This window comes from Micromys minutus, assembly GCF_963924665.1.
Source record: "Micromys minutus genome assembly, chromosome: 2".
Classification (NCBI taxonomy): domain Eukaryota; kingdom Metazoa; phylum Chordata; class Mammalia; order Rodentia; family Muridae; genus Micromys; species Micromys minutus.
Window position 1 is genome coordinate 42,891,820 of NC_137971.1, and position 19,110 is coordinate 42,910,929.

General features: G+C 42.1%; 1 protein-coding gene across 1 annotated transcript in view; it reads right to left on the bottom strand.

The window, feature by feature from the left end:
• Window positions 1–406: 406 nt before the first annotated feature.
• Window positions 407–19,110, bottom strand: part of LOC308416310 (guanine nucleotide-binding protein G(q) subunit alpha) — a 228,412-nt gene continuing 209,708 nt past the window's right edge. Inside the window, exons 6-7 of the mRNA XM_080911247.1 lie at window positions 6,471–6,624; window positions 407–3,655 (exon numbers count right to left, since the gene is read on the bottom strand). Of these exons, the coding sequence (XP_080767373.1) occupies window positions 3,465–3,655; window positions 6,471–6,624 (345 nt within the window). The 3' untranslated portion in view covers window positions 407–3,464. The remainder of the gene's footprint in view (window positions 3,656–6,470; window positions 6,625–19,110) is intronic.

Below are 19,110 nucleotides of genomic sequence, written 5' to 3' on the forward strand. Positions count from 1 at the left end.
TCAGGGGTGTGTGTTTTCCCTTTGTTTCAGACATGAGGCACAGACTCTGAATTTAAGCTCTGTAAGGCATAGTATAAACCTCCAATTTACAAATAGGCATTTTCTGTGGGTGGGAACTGCCTCGTATCACACACAAAAGGGAGACATCATCTGTAAACGGCACACTCGTGCTGAGTGACTCATGAGATGGCTGCTTGCCTTGGTATGCTGAGGAAAGGTCTCTGTGGTCTGTGTTTTGCTTCTGAATAAGACATGCCCAAGTCACCATAAGGCTCCCCACAAGCCTCCATTGCCTAGAGCATCGACAACAGGAATGCTTGCAATCACAATAGAAGAGAACGCATGAGTAAACTTTTACAAAACTGAGAAACCCATCCCGCCCGTCACCCCTTCAATAAAACCCCGAACGAGAAACAACAACAAAATTATTTTTAGCTTCATTGACTAGTGTGGATACCATTAGAGGTCCAGGCATTACTGCAGCTAGGGTGATCAATGTTTTCCTTTCTCAAAAGAAGGGATCCTGTCATGCACCCCAGGATGTGCAGTGAGGCCACAGACATCATCTCTGCACTGCAAGCTGCATCCTCAATTCATAACGACAATGTGGCCACCTCTCTCTGCTTTACTCAGAAGCTCCGAGCTTGGTATCAGCATGGCTCAGCTCCATCCACTACAGCTCCATTACACAGAATAGCTCGGCTCCTTAGGACTGTTAACACTTATGATCCTGGGATGAGGTTTTCTCTAGACACTGCAGGCCATAAAATGTTACTATTTTCTTCTTCTTCTTTTTTTTTTTTTGTCTTTTTGTATTTTTTTTGTTTGTTATTTTTTTTTTTGTTTTTTTGTTTTGTTTTGTTTTTGTTTTTTTTTTTTTTTTTGCTGCACCAAATTTAAGGTTGCCCTTTCAGGCAAGCAGTGGTCTCTAGCTGATAAAACATTTCCTTAGTGGATCACAATAGCTTCTAAAACTGCCTTCCTAATAAAGGCCACCAGAGAGGTAATGCTAAACTGTGCATTTGCCAAATAAGAATATGAATCGTATAAAAGCTCATATTCCAACCCCAGGTCAAATGGCAAAAGGTCTACAAAGTTGGTCTCGTGTTTGTATAAAAGCTCTGATGGATGTTGTGTGTTTGCTATGAAATTACCTTTGGGTTAGGTCAGCACACCTCTACTCAGGAATGTGCAAATGATTTTAGACAGCACAATGGTAGTACCGCTCTGTATGACAGTAAGGGTTTTTTTTTCTTCTTTTCTAAATGGAAAAAAAAATATCCTTAGTCAGAAATAAACTGACAAATTTACATTTTCCTCTCTTAAAAAAGTAAATAAAATAACATTATTCAAAATGTGAATTAGCTATAAGACATACAATACAATTACATAGATACATATCAATACAGCACATTCAATCTGCCAAAAAATTAATGATTACAAAGCCAGTATGGATGTTGCAATATCAAGAGAGATGTATGTACAATGATCAGAGCATTCATAATTGCACTATACCTACAGGCAGTCTGGTAATTAAATTACAGGGCTTTCTAGAGCAAGGGATAAGGTGGCTGGGAGAGTTAGCATGAGAACCCGTCATTGCGAGTCAGCAATCTCAGTGCTCATACAGTGGGTGTTCCCTCTCCCAGCCTGGCTATTCACCAACAGTGATTTATATGGAAGTTGAGATCAGTGCCAAGCGCGAATGAGACCAGCATCGAGGTCTAACTTCCCCACGGCCATAGAGCACTTGCGATCTACTTAAATCACATATGGATGCAGACTGCTCGACGGCTCACTCATACATGTTCGGCACGGTTTGCATCTGCTGATAAACTGCACATGGAGAATTCCAAACATCTCTCCTAGTGTGATCATCACAAAAATACATGCTTGACAGAACACTGATCGGTGACTTTTGAATAAGTCCACAAATCTTCCTTAAGTTCAAGCGACCCAATCCAAGATCTTGAAGGTGGTAAAGCCAGCTCACTATTCCTCCCCCTCCCCCCAATCAAAGATTTCAGGATAATACTATCAACCAGTGTTCTTGGCAGATTCACTCAAACTTAAAGAACATAAAGAGCTAATAAAACAAGTGCCAGTAAACAGATATAAGCAGATCTTATAACGAACTACATGGGGTACTTTTCTACACTGCTCATCCGGACACTGGCACCAACCTTAAGGGCAAAGAAAAGAACGGACCATGAGAAGAAGCAGTTCAGTTAGCAACTGTTTGGCAATGTGTGTTTCCGGTTCACACCCAGCTGTCCTTTACCTCACTGTCTTAATGCTGACATCTTGAGACACTGGCTTTTACTGGTTTAAATTCTTAATTTATTTTGCCTTATAAAAATCTGGCTTTGGCAACATATATCCATAATAAAAATTATTTTAAAACTATGGCCCAAACACAAAGGGGAACAGGAGCAAAGGAAGGCTGGAAACAAACAGAAAATGAAGAAGTTACAAGAGGACTCCGGCAGCAGCTGCTGGGGAATGTAGTGTCTGTTGGCATATCATTTGGCATCTGTGGTTTAAAGAGAGGGCGAAAAACTAAAGAGAAATAAACGGAAGCAAGGAAGAGCGGAAGGGCGTGGCACACAGACTGGAGAAGCAAGAACTTCTTCACAGCCTGTTCCCTCACACCCTGACTTCCATACATTTCTCTGAACAATACAGCTGTGGCTGAAGGTCTGCACCCAAAAGATATGACTTTTAACCACCAATGGGCACCCACCGTCCTACTCTGAGTGAGACAAGACAATATATATATATATATATTATACATATATATGTATGTATGTATGTATGTATGTATTGAAAAGAAATACTAGATGTGATGCGCATCCAGAGATACATTTAAAACCATAGTAGTAATACATATGCTCCTGCCTTCAGCAGAACCAGGATAAAAGAAGCTGATGTAAAGGTGGCTTCAATTGAATGACACTGTCCTGACCGTGTCACTCAAGAGAGAAACTGCCCAAGAATGGAATTAGGGTAAAGGTCATGGACATGAGGGAAAATAAAATCAGCAGGGAGGTATGGAACAGGAAGAAGAAAAACCAGCTTCATTTTGGTCAACAGGAAAGGGGAGGAGGAAGAAGGAAAGGAATGAAGAGAGAGAAGAGAGAGAGGGAAGAGGGAGAGAGAGAAAGAGAAAATGAATGACAGGAGTGTTTTTATACTGTGAGTGAATGACTGAAAATTTAAAATACATCGAGTCAAGGTTTGCCTAAAAAAAGAGGAAATGTGCTGGGACTGTACTTCAGCATCCTGTTTCCTCTGAATAGTTTAAATAAAATCATAATATTTACTACAGCTCTGTGGACACGCTCACAGAGTCCAGGACGGCAATAAATTAGTATTATGCAAATTGTTTTCCACAGAAATACAGTCCCTCTTGTTTATCTTCAGCAGCCCACAGGGAAGGGAAGAGTGGTTTCTGGGAGGCACGGTTAGACCAGATTGTACTCCTTCAGATTCAGCTGCAGGATGGTGTCCTTGACGGCAGCAAAGACGAAGCGGATGTTCTCGGTGTCTGTGGCGCACGTGAAGTGGGAGTAGATGATCTTGTCACTGTCAGGGTTCAGGTCTACGAACATCTTCAGGATGAATTCTCGAGCAGCCTGGGCATCTCTCTGGGGTCCTATTTGCCAAGAGAGGGAAGAAGCAAAGTGTGTGATGTGATCCACATTCATTTATCTGCTCAACCAGCATGTATTGTGGGTCATGCCCTATGAGGACTAATCTATATTCCAGAGCTATGCTAACATTGCCAATAGCTGCAGTATCATAAATGTAATTAATGTCATGAGATTATTACATACTTAAATTATAATTTAAATGTTCTGTATGATGTTTCAGTGTGGCATGCCCTGAGCCATTACTAATTTTGTGCAGGGTCAACCACAGTCACATCTCAATCAGTTTAACACTTAAACAGACTCTGGCAAGTGAGTTTAAAACTTCTAAATTACTAACATCAAAACTTCATTATCCTTCAGGTACTGAGCACAGTGCCACCACATGCCTGTTTCTCTCCAAGACTGCAGGCTAGCTCCATACAGTGAAAGGCTGTGTGGATTCCTCCCTCCTGGGAAGGACCTCCAGGCAGGCATTCCTGGAGGTGGGTCTGTTCCATGCAAAGGAACACTGCTGAGGCCTAACTACCAATGCTCAGGGACTTCTACTCTGTGGCTGCACAATGCTATCTGTCTGTATCTAAGCAGGAAAATAGGGGGTCCCCAGTGCTACTGCTGTGCATGGTGTGGTCATTTTCCATCCACTATGCACTGACTCTCACCAACTCTGGAGAGAAATAAAGTCTGCCTTTTGGGTGTAAGAGCATGTATGCATGTATGACACAGCTGGTTCTTGCTCCTGTTCTCAGACCATGTGCTTACAGGACAGGCCTGCTATTGAGGGGAAGCAGGTACACCATATATAGTCATTTCTTTCCACAACTTCCTTTGTAACACTTAGGCATTTACTAGTTGCTCTTGGGTGAGAAAACAGAAGAAGCAAAGAGAAACTGCTTTCTAGGTTAAGACAGTTTTCTTTTAAAACAGCCAGGCAAGCAGGAAAAGGTGCCTGGAGATGTGTGCACTTGCTGCTGCACACCCAATGGTGTATATGAGATGCAAGTTACAGCTGTAAGGAACGCCACATTCCCTTCCTTGAGCCAGCACTGCACCTAATGCACACAGAGCAAAGGGGCATGGAAAGCCATGAAGCCAAATGATCCTTAATCTCCAAGGACAAAACCACTATGCCACAGATACCTAGATCTGCACTGTTGATGAGTCAGTTTGTAGTAGTCACTTCTGCTGTTACATTCGCCTGTAAGCACTTTGGGATTCGGCCCTAGTCAATGAGAGGTGCTGTGCTAAGTCATTCACCAGAACCCGATTAGTCCTTATGAATGTGGGAAGAAATTAGGAAGAAGTAAATGTGTTCGAGGTAATACCATCGGTAAGAAGCAGCCTGGAGATCCTCAGTTCATACTGTCTAGACCATGGCTTTGGTCAGCTTAGGCTTTTCAGATCATTTAATGCTTATCAACACCACCCACTCTGATGTGGTGGGGACAAGATAGAACTAAAGAAAATGTGTGGCTGCAATAATTTCTTCAAGAGGATTTCAACAACAGGAGACACCCTCTAGTATGGTCTGCCATGGCTGGTTTAAGTTATGAGGCCTTCTGGGACTGCTGGGAGTTACAATTAGTCAACAAGTTTTCCTCAGCATGGTGATGTCCTGCTGTTTAGAACTGTACAGTGTAGCTAGGAGATCTACTTTTTTTCCCCCCAAGATTTATCTATTTATTTTATGTATGTGAGTACACTGTTGTTGTTTTCAGACACACCAGAAGAGGGCACTGGGTGCCATTACAGGTGGTTGTGAGCCACCATGTGGTTGCTGAGAATTGATCTCAGGACCTCTGGAAGAACAGTCAGTGCTCTTAACCACTGAGCTGTCTCTCCAGCCCTGGAGATCTGCTTTTCAATGGTGAAAATAGTGTAAGACCAAGTTCAAGAGAGTGCTGCAGACCCCAAGCAGCCATCATTAAGGATGGAACTTCCTTCTCCATGAGTCAAACACGAAGTAGGCCATCAATTCCAGGGCTTTTGCTACTGAGGGTCCTCTAAAGTAAATGCTGCCCGGATATACGAAGTACCACACTAATATCATAATTGTTTTCTATTACCCTACAAAGCAGATCTCATAGTTATGGCTCAAAGGGCCAGGACAATCAAGTGACTTTAAAAATAACTCTAGGTAGAAAGGGCCTCAGGATATGTGGTGGTTTGAATGAGAACATCCTTCACAGGCTGGGATATTTCAGCCTTGGTCCCTGGTTGGTGGTACTATCTAGAAAAGTCTAAGAGTTGGGGCTTGCTGTGGGAAGTAAGTCACAAGGAGTGGACTTTGAACTTCAGCGTCTCGACCCACATCTGGTTCTTCTTGCTTTGGCATGTGTTTTAAAGATGTGATCTTCCAGTTGCCTCTCTCTGGCCATCATGCCTGAAGCTTTCTGCCATGCTTTCCAGTCATGCTGGGCTTTTCCCTCTGAAACTGTAAGTCCAAGTAAATTCTACCTACTCTAAGTTCCTTGGTCATGGTCAACAGCAGAAAGGAACAAGTTCATTACACCTTCTTCTAGGTGAGCTCCTAACCAGGGAGAAGCAGAGGTAGGTATCAAAATGGAAGGGAGGGAAGAGAACTGGTTGATAGAAAAATCCAGTTAATTATTCCTTGTCTCTGCTGGTTATGCTGAAACATCAGAGAACTTGTTGCTTCCCCATAACTGGTAACGTTAGTTAAGGTTAACGATGTAAAGTGTTTTATATCATTACAAGTCAGGAATCGTTAATTCCTACTCTGCACACCTGTCCTTGTGGACCCTGTGACCCCAGGCACTGCGCTCTCAGCTGTGAGGCTGGCAGAGGGTGGCCACTTACCATCATATTCTGGGAAGTAGTCGACTAAGTGGGAATACATAATTTTCTCCTCTAGAAGATCTTTCTTGTTTAAGAACAGAATAACAGACGAGTTCTGGAACCAGGGATACGTGATAATTGTTCTAAAGAGTGCTTTGCTCTCCTCCATTCGGTTCTGGGAAAAAAGAAAATCAGAAATACAGGGGTTTTAAAGCCGACATCAGGATTTCTGTGCAAATGCTCTACCACACTCAACACCTGTTTACATGCTGCCAAACTCAAGACAGCAAGCCGAAGAGAATAGTAATAGGAATGCCTGCTGAAACAACTTCTTAGGTTTGAAAAGAAAGTGATCAGGGCCTAGATGATGAGGTTGTACTTGACATACTGTAATAAATTTCCACCAAAAAAATTCATTCATTGCCAAAAACTTAAGCTATGAGATAGCACAAAGCTGGGCTTCACTTTAAATTTTCTAAAGTACATTTATTTGGAACTTCACTACGCCTTAAGCATTCAAATCGAAGTTCCTCAGTTGCTTCTAAGCATATCTAGGATACGGCAGCAATGGTGTATACAGTGTATATGCACACACACACACGCCTGGGTCAGCTGGGGCCCGAGGTCACCACTCACTGTTCTTGGGTGCATGTCTTCTCCATGTTTCACTGTACATGTTTCACTCGTACAATATGGATAAAACAAACTAACAACCTGGGGATAAAAATCCGCTTTTGTTTGTTTTAAAGACATAAGCTCATTGTGTAGTCCTCTCTTTACACTGTGTGGTAGAAAGGCTTGGTGGTACCCTCTATCTTCTGAGCCACCTTACCAGCCCCCACCCAGGAAGTAATTAAATTAATTAATTATTTAATTAAAGGGTTTTCCCTTTTGTTTTGGACTTTTTTGGAGAAAGGGGTCTCTCTATTATGTTGGCTTGAAACATAAGTAGACCAGACTGGCCTTGAACTCTCAGATATCTACCTGCCTCTACCCCCCTGCTGCTGGAATTAAAGGACTGCAGCACCGGACCCAGCCAAATCCCACAAAGTGAATCAGTACGCTATGCTCAAGTAACTATTAATTTCAGCACACACATTTATCTTTCACATAAATGACACACATGCCCTTAAATGCATTTTATCGTCTTCATGTCTTTTATAGACTAACATAGTCAGTGGTAAATTTTATTTTGTTACTTTTTTTGAGACAGTACTGCTTCTGTGAATACAGGTTGGCCTCCAACTCAGAACCATCCTGCTCTGAGTGTTGGGATAAGCATGTGCCACTGAGCTTAACTTAACGTTTAATACCTGGAATTTATATTCTCTGAGACACAGGGCTTACTTTACTGAAACTTAGACTTTATAGATTGAAAACTTCAAGACTGGCAGTGACAGCAGCCATCTAAGAGAGGCTAACATCTAGCAGGTGATCTTCCTGAGAGGGTTCCACCACAAACTGTAAAACTACAATGGGGAAGTCCTTCTAGGCAAGGTTAAAGGGACATTTTAGGGAAGATTCCTGCTATTAATATGCTTTCCTGTTATTATTAAATATATGTAACAAACACTAGGTATTATTAACCCACCCTTTTGGGCAGATTTCTGCAGATCCATGAAGATGCACTGTCTTATAGTGATGCTATATAGACGTATAAATGATTTCTTAATTCTTATGATGAACCTGTAATAATTCCTAAAGTTGTACTAGCAATTATTAAGCCCTTTACAATAGGGCTGCTATTAAACCTCTCTGATCCAAATACTGCAGTTAGAACTCTGCCAGTCCCCATGTGTCAGTTAACCGTTTATGAGATAATTACAATTAACCAAAGGTCATAAAGGGAACTAATGATTTATTGTAGGTTCATGGAGAGAAGATCAAATACTGACTGGATTTATCTATACAAGACTTCAATGGCAACTTAGTCACAAAAATTAAGAATTTTTTATTCTCCATGAACCTATGAAGCTAGTGACAGATAATGAATGTCAACTCTTAATGGGAACATATATAAACATCTGTTGTAAACTTCTCATTCAGTTTAAGATTTTAATTTATGTTTGTACTTTTAGTAAACTTTTGTAAAAAAAAAAAAAAAGTTGGAAAAACCATGTGATCCATTCCCTAGAAAAGGCACAGAAAGCTAGGATTGACTCCACTGCACGGCATTATGGCATCAGAGCGGGAGGAGAGAACAAGATGAGGACAGCAGAGTGGGCAACTCAGAAATGTGGACAGCATGGAGTCCCTTCGACATACAGAGGGCAGTAGGGCAGGGGCAGAAGAGAGTGATACGCAGGATGCAGAGAGAGAGGGACAAAGGAGAAGCCGCAGGGGCAGGAAGAACAGGCAGGCCTTCTTCCCAGGGGACAGAGCAAGTCTTTTGTAACAGAAAGGCAGGCTTAGTTTTTCTAAAGGGGACAAAGCTGTTTTCTTACAGACTTGGGTTTAATTCATTTAGCGATAAAAGAGTAGACATTTTTCTTTCTTTATGCAATAAAGATTGGAGCTTGTTTTTGTCTTTAAATACCCAGAATGAGTGAGTACTTAGTGCACTGTCGCCTGGGCTTTTGCTTCATATGATACTTACATAGCTGTATTACGTAGGTATGTAAGTTGATTAAAATAGATTGTTGGGCCCAACAAGTAAGTATGAATGTGTATCTATGAATGTGTGTGAGTTTATTCATATTTGCTTGTATAAAGACTCTTCCTTCTACAAGCCTCTCTTCTACTGCTCAATAAGTTTCTTGCTCTAAACCTCCTGTCCTGTCTGACAAGTGAGAGGTGAGGATTCTGGGCAAGAGGGAAAAAGAGCCCTAGCAACTAACCTTTTACTTTCCCCCTGCTATTGGGCTACAGGTGTTAAATACCCAAGCCAACAGTTTTTAACCTCAGAATAACCAAGAAAGTTTTTTAGGATTTTTTAGATGCTATTGGCAAGCATTCAGTATATTTAGAGAGCTAGCAGGCCAGAGACCATCGATCTTTAAATCTACCTCTACATCCAATACTGTGTCTAGCTTCGAACCATTCTAGGCCAGGCAGGCCAGCATGAAGAAAAGAGGCCCCATGCACTGAAAGGTCAAAGAGGGTGTAGTGGGCTGAGGAAGGAGCAGTTCCCCTAGGTGAGAGATTACCTGTAGAAAAGTTCTAAAAAGCTATACTGTGGCTTTTTAAAGGAGCCCTGTCTAAAGGGTGATATAGCCCTTTGTGTGAGTTAAGGCCATTTGTTAGAAAGACTAACTCTGTCCTTCCAGTTCTTCAAAGGAGCAAGAGCCTGTACTGGGCCTTTTCTGGTCTGCGTTCCACCAAGGCAAGCAGCTAGAACCTGGGCAGAGACAGGCAGCACAAGGTGCCTTCTGCTTCTATGGTTAAATTCAACTGTGAATTTTCTCCCAGTGGGATCTGGGAGAAAGTCCCACATCAAGCCTATAGGAGGGCTGCCAGGACTATCTCTCCAGCCCAGCACTGGGTCCCTGAAAAGACCTGCATAAAGCTGTCACTCTACTCAGGTCTATTGCTGTTAGGCCACTTAGACAGCAGAACCTGCTCAAGAATCTGTCCTGCTGAAGTTCCATGGGGAAGGGTGCTGTCTGTAACAAATTCAGGTTTGAACAGTGGGAGGGCTGCTCTTGGCAACAGGCAACAGAGGATCACTATCCCAGCTCACCTTTACAAAAAGTATTTACAAAGCAATGTGCTCTGTACTGAAGCTAGGCACATCTTAAGAGCACTGCCTATAGTTTTCACACGCCTCGCTGACACTCACAGGGCAGCACAAATGCAAACATTCAGATAATTGACTCTGCTCAGAGACCCAACCTTGGAGGGAACAGTACGTCCAAGGAGGCACAGAGCTCTTCCCTTTTGTAGTTTGTAAAGATAGGAAGTTCAAGGAGAAATAAAGCGTGAGCAATGATGAAAGCATTGAGTTTCTGCTCACTCCGAAGACAAAGCAGCCTGGGCGGGGGCGGCACACTCTCACAGCCTCTTAGGTTTTTAATAGAAACTGCCCGAGAGGATCAAAGAGGACCTAGTACCGGCCTCACTGTGCCAGACAGAACTCTGCATTAACTAGCTGACATGGCCTCCACCTCGCCCCAAGGAGCCTTTCTATTGCTTTCCCTCAGTTAGTCCTTCTGAACCCAGCCCTGTAGCTTTGAATGCTGGAATGGGGTGGAAGAGATGGAAGCCACCTGCTAGGGTGGGGTGTGCCTGGTCCTTCTTCCTTTTGGAGTCACAGAGAAAGGCCATGTGCTTGACCATAGGTGTCTAGACTCTATGAAGCATCCTGTAGACATGGAAAAAGAAAGTTCCCCAGCCCACAGTGTAATACTCAGCTGCAGATGTTTACTCCCAGCCCTGACCCTGCCTGTCATTACAGCAGGATAGTGAGACTAGAAATCTCATTCCTTGGTTGAGCCCTGCTTAAGGTCACAAGGAGAGTTCTCACTCCTCATTTGTAATGCATTCTCCTAATACATAATGGTTAATGCTGGTATCGTGAACAGAACTGGTCATGGCATTCTCTCTACCTGAGAGACAGATGACCAGATTCTGGGATATTAGCTTTTCTGTGTGTTTCTCGTTCCTTCACTCCCTTTCTATCCCAGTCAGGTCAAGACTGTCCAAGAATGTGGCATAAGTCACCTGACTGCCTCCTTGATATTTTGCCCATTTTAGTAGCTTGATAAATCATATTGAATTAGAGTTCATATAAATTCTAAAACAGTGCTTGTACATACAAGATGCTAAAGAAAACACACATGTAGAAAATCAGATCCCCTCATGCCTCAAGGCTGATGGTCATCTGAATTGTTTACAGTTGGGGTCTACTGTTAGAAGCAAGAGAACCTAAAGGAAGCTTCTAGGCTACAGTGATGCCCCACACTATCTGAAAACCACAGAGGGTAGGTGGTCCACAGTGTCACCTCCTGATGCCAGAAACACATAGATGTGACCATTTCTTGTCCTTTCCATTAGAAAAGAACATTTTAAATGAGGTCAGACAGACAACAGATGCACAGACAGAATGCACACAGGAGGATGCTTATATAGCAGACTGCCCAGTTAAAGGCTAAAACAGTTTACAAAGCTTTATAGAATCCGTTAACCCTGACCTTCTGAGGTCACCGAGTGTCTGCTTGGTCACAGGTGTCCTTCATGAACTGCACATGATAGAAATACCACACAAGGCACCATTTTAAATCTGTGCCATTCTACTTAGGAAACTGGAAAAAATAAGTCATCAAAATAAGAGGATTTTATGTTTTGGAAATCTAAGACAACATCTCAAGCATCAGCCTTAACTTCTAGTTGCTACCATAGACTCGGTTATTTCTTTTCATATATACCAAACAACATCTGGTAAATTTTTAAAATACTACTTTAGAATACTTATATTAATTCTCTGAGAATTCCACACAGTGTATTTTGATTATATTCACCCTCTATTCCTTCTTCAACTCCTTCCAGATCCACCCGCACTTCTCTACTTGACCCCCAACAACTCTGCTTTTTGTTTATACTAATCCAGAAAGTCCAGTCTGTGCTGCCCATGTACTCATGGGCGTGGCCATCTCTTCCAGTGGCAAAGTCTTCAGGAAAACCAACACGGCTTATTATTTTAAAAGAGTAAAATCAAATTATTTACTTTCACTTCATTACTGTATGTAATACCTCATGATAACGTAAAATCCTAAGCAAGAGCATTATCATTTGCAGCACATCAGTGAATCATTTAAAAGCTCAATTCTCCAACAAGGAACCATGAGGCCATCCCTTAGGGTTTGTTCATTTCAACCTACTGTCTACTAGGTCAACGAAGGCAACAACTTAAAAGACAGTTTAAAGCCCCACAAATGCAACCTGCATGAGAAATCTTGTGTGAATTTCTTTCCTCCCTTGATTGTTAAGGATAAAGCTTGGTTGTTTGTCACTGTGTCTCCAGCAGAGCTACACTGTGGGTGTGGGGTGTGGGGGAAGATGTCCAGGAATCCCTAAGACTGATGTTGCTATGGCAGTGCTGAAGGGCCAGGACTGAGAGGAGGTGGGAACTTTGCTTTGAGAATGACTCTGTTGTAAATACTCTGCATGCCCTTGGGCAAGGGGTGAGCCTAAGTTGTCACATATCTCCTAGAGTTTGTGAATATAGAACAAGACATAGATCCAGTCACAAAGGCAGCCATAAAACGGGTAAAAACTAGCATGTCAACCTCTTTGTGAGGCCATTTACTTACTTTAAATTTCTCTAGACATACACATGCTTATCTCCCCATGATCCAAAATCCAAAATCCAGGCACACCTGACTGCTAAGGGCTGGAAAGCCACCCAGACCTCTTACCACTTTGCCCAGGCAGAGAAAGGATGCTTCTGAGATTCTCCACATGTTAAAGTGGCTCTCTTCAAAATCTCAGAAAATGCCTAATTCAGACAAAATCAAGACGATAGACACATGACATTTAGTAAAAGAACAAGAGATAATTACTTCCTTAGCCACCTCCCTTCTGCTACCCAAATCAGAAAAGAGGGGTAGAAAGAACAGAACAGCTGGGCACACATGGTTTCCTTGATGATTTTCCTAGTCTTTGCAAATCTTTGCAAGCAACTATTTGAGAACAAATAAGGTGTGCTCTTCAGGCCTGAAGACAGCTCCAGAAAGTTTTCATATGATAGCTCTGTACCTGTGTCAGCACATTGTGCTGCCCAGGATGTGTAGAGAGGCAAAGACACAAAACACATTTGCCTATTACCAGAGATGAGGTCACAGATGGCACCTGTGAAGTGTGGTAAGCCAGTATACAGCAGAAGAAAACCAGGAGGAGGAAGGAGTTGGAGGGACAGAGGGGTCAAAAAGAGACACAACAGAAGGAACTGGACAAACACATGACCTTCTCTGGTGCAGATATACAGTACTGGAGTTGAGACTGAGACCACTTCCTTTACCATTTTCTGGCATTCTAATTCAGCCATGTGACCAAACAACAGCCTCTTTTCAAAGGCTCTATCTTACAACACCCTGGTCTTTCAAGGTAACAGGCACATACACACCCAGCCTTTTAAGATGACAAGTCAGCCTATCTTTAATTTCTACATGACGCTCCTCTTTCCTCATGGCACTCTTTTACTGGAGTAGAGCAGCTTCAGAGCTTTAACATCCCACGTACACATGCTACTGGTTTCCAAGTAGCCGATCTTCCCTCCTGTTAACCCTGTTTTCCATCCATGCCTGTTATTCTGTGCCACCATCTGGGGAAGTTGTTGTCAATTCCACGGAGACCACTCCTTCCTTTTTCTCTTAAGTAATTGTGTTTCATAGTCCAAACAACTGTACCCACTACCTTTAAAATACTCTTCTGTTGTGCTTCAAAGTTAAATCCTGTATAGTATCTTAGCAGTGTAATGCCTTCCCTCCACTGCACACACAGGAGCCTGTTAGTCTGCTGAGCAGTATTGGATGCTTCTTCTAGTCTATGTTTAGTTATAACCAAAGTATTCTATTTTCAAACCTCTGAGTTGACAGCGACAGTTTGTTTCCAGGAGCACTAATGGGAAAAGTTATATGTTTCACACCATGAAGATGGACCTCTAGAGCTTAGTCAGAACAAAGTCTTATTCAGCATGTAACCTCTCAGAAATTCTTTGTGTCTCCATTCATATAAAAGGTACTTCAACAAGTATCTACAGATACTGTTCTGAGCCAGTTATTAAAGAAACAAAAGAACAACTATGGATCTATACAATGTGGCCACCTGAAGGGATGGACTCCAATCTTGAAGGGCAGTGGGCCCATTAGTACTGACTGTGCCAAGACACCACAGGCTGATTTGGCTGGAAAGTATCTGTTGCCATTTTACCCTAGAGCAGTGGTTCTTAATCTGTGGGTTACCACCACTTTGGGTGTCGACCAATAGGATTTGCATATCAGATATCCTGATTTATGACATGATTCATAACAGTAGAAAAATTATAGCAACAAAAATAACCTGATGGCTGGGGGTTGCCACAACACAGGAACTGCATTAAACAGGGTTGCAGCATTAAGAAGGTTGAGAACCACTGTCTTAGATGATCTAAAAACTATCTCACTTGCTGAAGTCCACCTCTGTACCTCTTCGCTACATTTAGATGAACTCACACTGAAACCAACTCAAAACAGACAATGAGGAAGAAAATACAGGTTTCTGGAGAGCTCAGTGATTTTTCTTTTCTTTGAACATGAGGCAGACAAAATGAGTTCTCCATGTAAGCACCAGGATTCCAGTTAGTGACATACCCTGAAGACAGCTGACACCACTGGAACTGTGATGAACAACAAGCAGGAAATGGTAGAATGGTAAATTAAGATCGAACACAATGACTGTTGAACTCCAAGAGCAGCTCTCCAAGCTCTTGATTAGGACTACCCTGTGGCTCTCTGCAAGAGGCCAACCCGTTCCAACGCCCCAGGCATGTGTGAACCTGGTCATCACACTGCTTCTCCAGGACTCCCGTCCATTCCTTCCAAGTCCTCTTCCTGAGAAAGTACACCTGGTGTGCCAAGTCAGAGCAGATGACATGTGCAGTGAAAAAGCAACAATGCACTGTGCATTTCTAAATTTTTCTTAGCAACAGCCAGGTTTACGGCTCTAACAGACTGGCTCACCCGCAGTCCTCTCTTTCCGTGAACTGTCTGTTGGCTTCTGTGGGTTTTACTCTTTTTGTATGGGTCTGTTTGTATTCCTAGTATGCTGGAGTCATCTTATTTATCTTACTAGTTTTCCATTTTGCACATGAGGTATTACATTATTTAGAGAAGACTTAAAATAATATTGAAGCACTTCACCTCAGCACTGCTATGCATCTTTAACTAGAAAGCAGTCCCACTTTCTTGTAAACTTTGTTTCCTAAAGAGCCAATCTCAAAGTCAGCTCAGATTCCTCTCCTAGCTAGCTCAAGTATGTAGCCCCCAGAGACCATGGCAGATTCTGCATGCTGTAATCCCTGCACAGGTGTTGTCAGCAGGAGCTAAGTACACCCAGCACAGGTTCACTGCTTTGTCTTTCTTTCTGATTCTATGTGTGATGAATAGTAACTAGGACAAACTGAGACTTTGAATAAAGGGAGACAGAAACAGGCTTTGGGAATATGTAGACAAAGGATTACAGAGAACAGGCTTCAGCCAGAAATTTCAGGGTACCCTGAAAAGGACACCGACAACCAATTATATAAATATGAAAACTTCACACTGAACCTGACACATTCTTTATATTCCTGGCTTACTGGCATGGGGCAGTCTAAGGCCGGGAAAATAAAAAGTAAATAGCTGGAGGTAATTAAGTACTGTGTTTTATTGTCTCAAATGTTTTTATGGGTAGGTTATGATTCAGAAATGTGACTGGCTGGTTCTTTGGCTAACAGGATGGTGTGGTATCAGTGGGGTGAGAATTTGACTTGCCTTGTGTCCAAAGAGAAACATCTTAAGAATTCACGTGGATGATGACATCTTTATGTGTATGTACATTTCTGTGTGTGAATGTGGGTGTACAATGGAGGTTAGAAGACAACCTTGGGGGAGTCAGTCATTGGCTGGAGGGTTCTCCTGTCTCTGCTGAGATTACAGACAGGAGCTGCCACATGTGGCTTTATGTGGGTTCTGGCATTTGAACTCTTCCGCAAGCTTGTGCAGCAAGTGCTTCATCTACTAAGCATCCCGAGGCTGTGGATAACAGTTTTGCACCCTGCTCACTGGGGTAGCACTGGACCATGCTCCTCCATCATCTTGAGGTTCTTTTCATTCGCTCTGCCTCTTTTCCCCTTCCTTCTACCCTCTGCAGATTGCAGGCACATGGCTATAATTTCCACTAAAACCAGACAGTAAGTAAAAAGTGAAAATAAAGGAAAGGAATGAGAGTAAGTTGGCATTTGGCAAGATTCAGGGGTGCCGATGAACAGATTAAGCAAGAACACCAGGAAGGAAGGTGGTATAACCTGTTGGCTTATAAGGGTTTTCAAAAGAACACATAATATATGCTGAATATATAATCCTTAAATGAGCCTGGTATGTTATATTTCAAAGGCTATACTTCCGTATAATAATGACTTGATACAACAGGATCTACACTGTTATGGGTGGGGCTGGATTTGTCCTGGAGGGGGCATAAACTATATTTCCTTGTTATATGCATAACAGCATGGTATTTCCTATTTAAAGATTTATTTATTTTGTTACACATATGGCTATTTTGTCTGAGTATATGTCTGTGCCAGACTGATTTCCAGAGTGGTTGTACCAGTTTACAATCCGAACAGTGGAGAAGTGTTCCTCTTTCTCTGCATCCTCATCAGCATCTGCTGTCACTTGAGTTTCTGATCTGGGCCATTCTGAGTGGTGTGAGGTAGAAACTCAGGGTTGTTTTGATTTGCATTTCCCTGATGACTAAAGATGTTCAAAATTTCTCTTCTCTAGGTGCTTCTCAGCCATTTGATATTCCTCAGTTGAGAATTCCTTGTTTAGCTCTGTCCTCCATTTTTTAATAAGTTTCTTTGATCCTCTGGAGTCTAACTTCTTGAGTTCTTTGTATATATTGGATACTACCTCTCTATCAGATGTAGATCAGTAAATATCTTTTCCCAATCTGTTGGTTGCTGTTTTGTCCTAATGATAGTGTCCTTTGCCTTACAGAAGCTTTGCAATTTTATGAGGTCCCATTTGTCAATTCTTGATCTTAGAGCATAAGCCACTGGTATTCTGTTCAGGAAAATTTCCCCAATGCCCATGTTAGAGGCTCCTCCCACTTTTTCTTCTATTTGTTTGAGTGTATCTGGTTTTATGTGGAGGTCCTTGATCCACTTGGATCAGAACTATAAGAATCGATTGACTTGCATTCTTCTACATGCTGACTGCCAGTTGGACCAGCACCATTTGTTGAAAATGCTATCTTCTTTCCACTGGATGGTTTTAGCTCCTTTGTCAAAAATCAAGTGACCATAGGTATGCGGGTTTATTTCTGGGTCTTCAGTTCTATTCCCCATTGATCTACCTTCCTGTCTCCGTACCAATACCATACAGTTGTGTGTTTTTTGTTTGGTTTGTTTTTTAAATCACTATTGCTCTGTAATACAGCTTGACATCAGGGATGGTGATTTCCCCAGAAGTCCTTTTGTTGTTGAAAATAGTTTTCGATATCCTGGGCTTCTTGTTACTCCAAATGAATTTGGAAATTGCTCTTTCTAACGCTATGAAAAATTGAGTTGGAATTTTGTTGGGGATTCCATTGAATCTGTAGATTGCTTTTGGCAAGATGGCCATTTTTACTATTAATCCTACCAAAACCACACGTTATACACTCACTAATAAGTGGATATTAGCCCCAAAGCTCAGACTACCCAAGATACAGTTCATAGACCACATGAAGCTCAAGAAAGAAGACCAAAGTGCACAAGCTTCAGTCCCTCTATTCTATCCAGGAGGAAATACAGAGACAAAATTTGGAGCAGTGACTGAAGGAAAGGTCATCCAGAAACTGCCCCACCTGGGGATCCATCCCATATACAGCCACCAAACCTAGACAATATTGTGGATGCCAAGAAGTACATGCTGACAGGAGCCTGATATAGCTGTCTCCTGAGAGGATCTGCTAGAGCCTGACAAATACAGAGGTGGATGCTCGCAGCCAACCATTGAACTGAGAACAGGGTCCCCAGTGGAGGAGGTTAGAGAAAGAATTGAAAGAGCTGAAGGGGTTTGCAAAATCCCAAACCACTATCCAAAGAGTACACATGGATGGACCCATGTCTCCAGCTGCACATGTAGCAGAGGACAGCCTTGTTGGGCATCAATGGGAAGAGAAGCTCTTAGTCCTGCCATGGCTTGACGTCCCAGTATAGGGGAATGTCAGGGTGGGGGAGGTGGGAGTGGGTGGGTAGAGGGGCACCCCCATAGAAGCAGAGGGAGGGGGATGCTATAGGGGGTTTATGGAGGAGAAACCAGGAAAGCGGTGATGTTTGAAATGTAAATAAAATATATCCAATAAAAAGTGTATGTTTAAAAAGAAAAGATATCCAGACAATATAAATGGGCAGAGAAATATTTGAACTTGTAAGTACAGATGTACAAGAAACTATAGTGTTTCTATAATAGGGCAAAACCATATAAAACATAAAATAAAGTTCTAAAAATATTAAAATGAACTTTCTTTATAATTAAATCTTTATGTTGCTCTGAAGGTAAGGTTGGAGGGAGTGGAGGTGTGTGTGTGTGTGTGTGTGTGTGTGTGTGTGTGTTTGGGGAAGTGGTAGTGCCAGAATTATCAGGTGAAATAGTGTTATAAAACCTTTCACAGAGAACAAGCCACATCTAATGAACAGAACTGTAGATCCTGAAAGGGAACATTGGCCAACAGGAAAACAATGCTTTCAAAATGTTTTATATATGAAAATTCTATACCCAACAAACTATCAATTAAGCTTGCAAATTTCTGTACCTTTCTTTACTCAGAGAACTACAGGCAAATAGAAGTCTCAAATTAAAAAAAAAAAAACATTAAATCAAAAAGGAAGACAATACAGGATCCAGTTGTGAGCTCAATTCAGAAAAGGTGTCAAATAAATTTTAAGGCTGATGATGAAATGAGGGCTCAGGATGACAGCTTGTGGGGTGGAGCCTTAGAT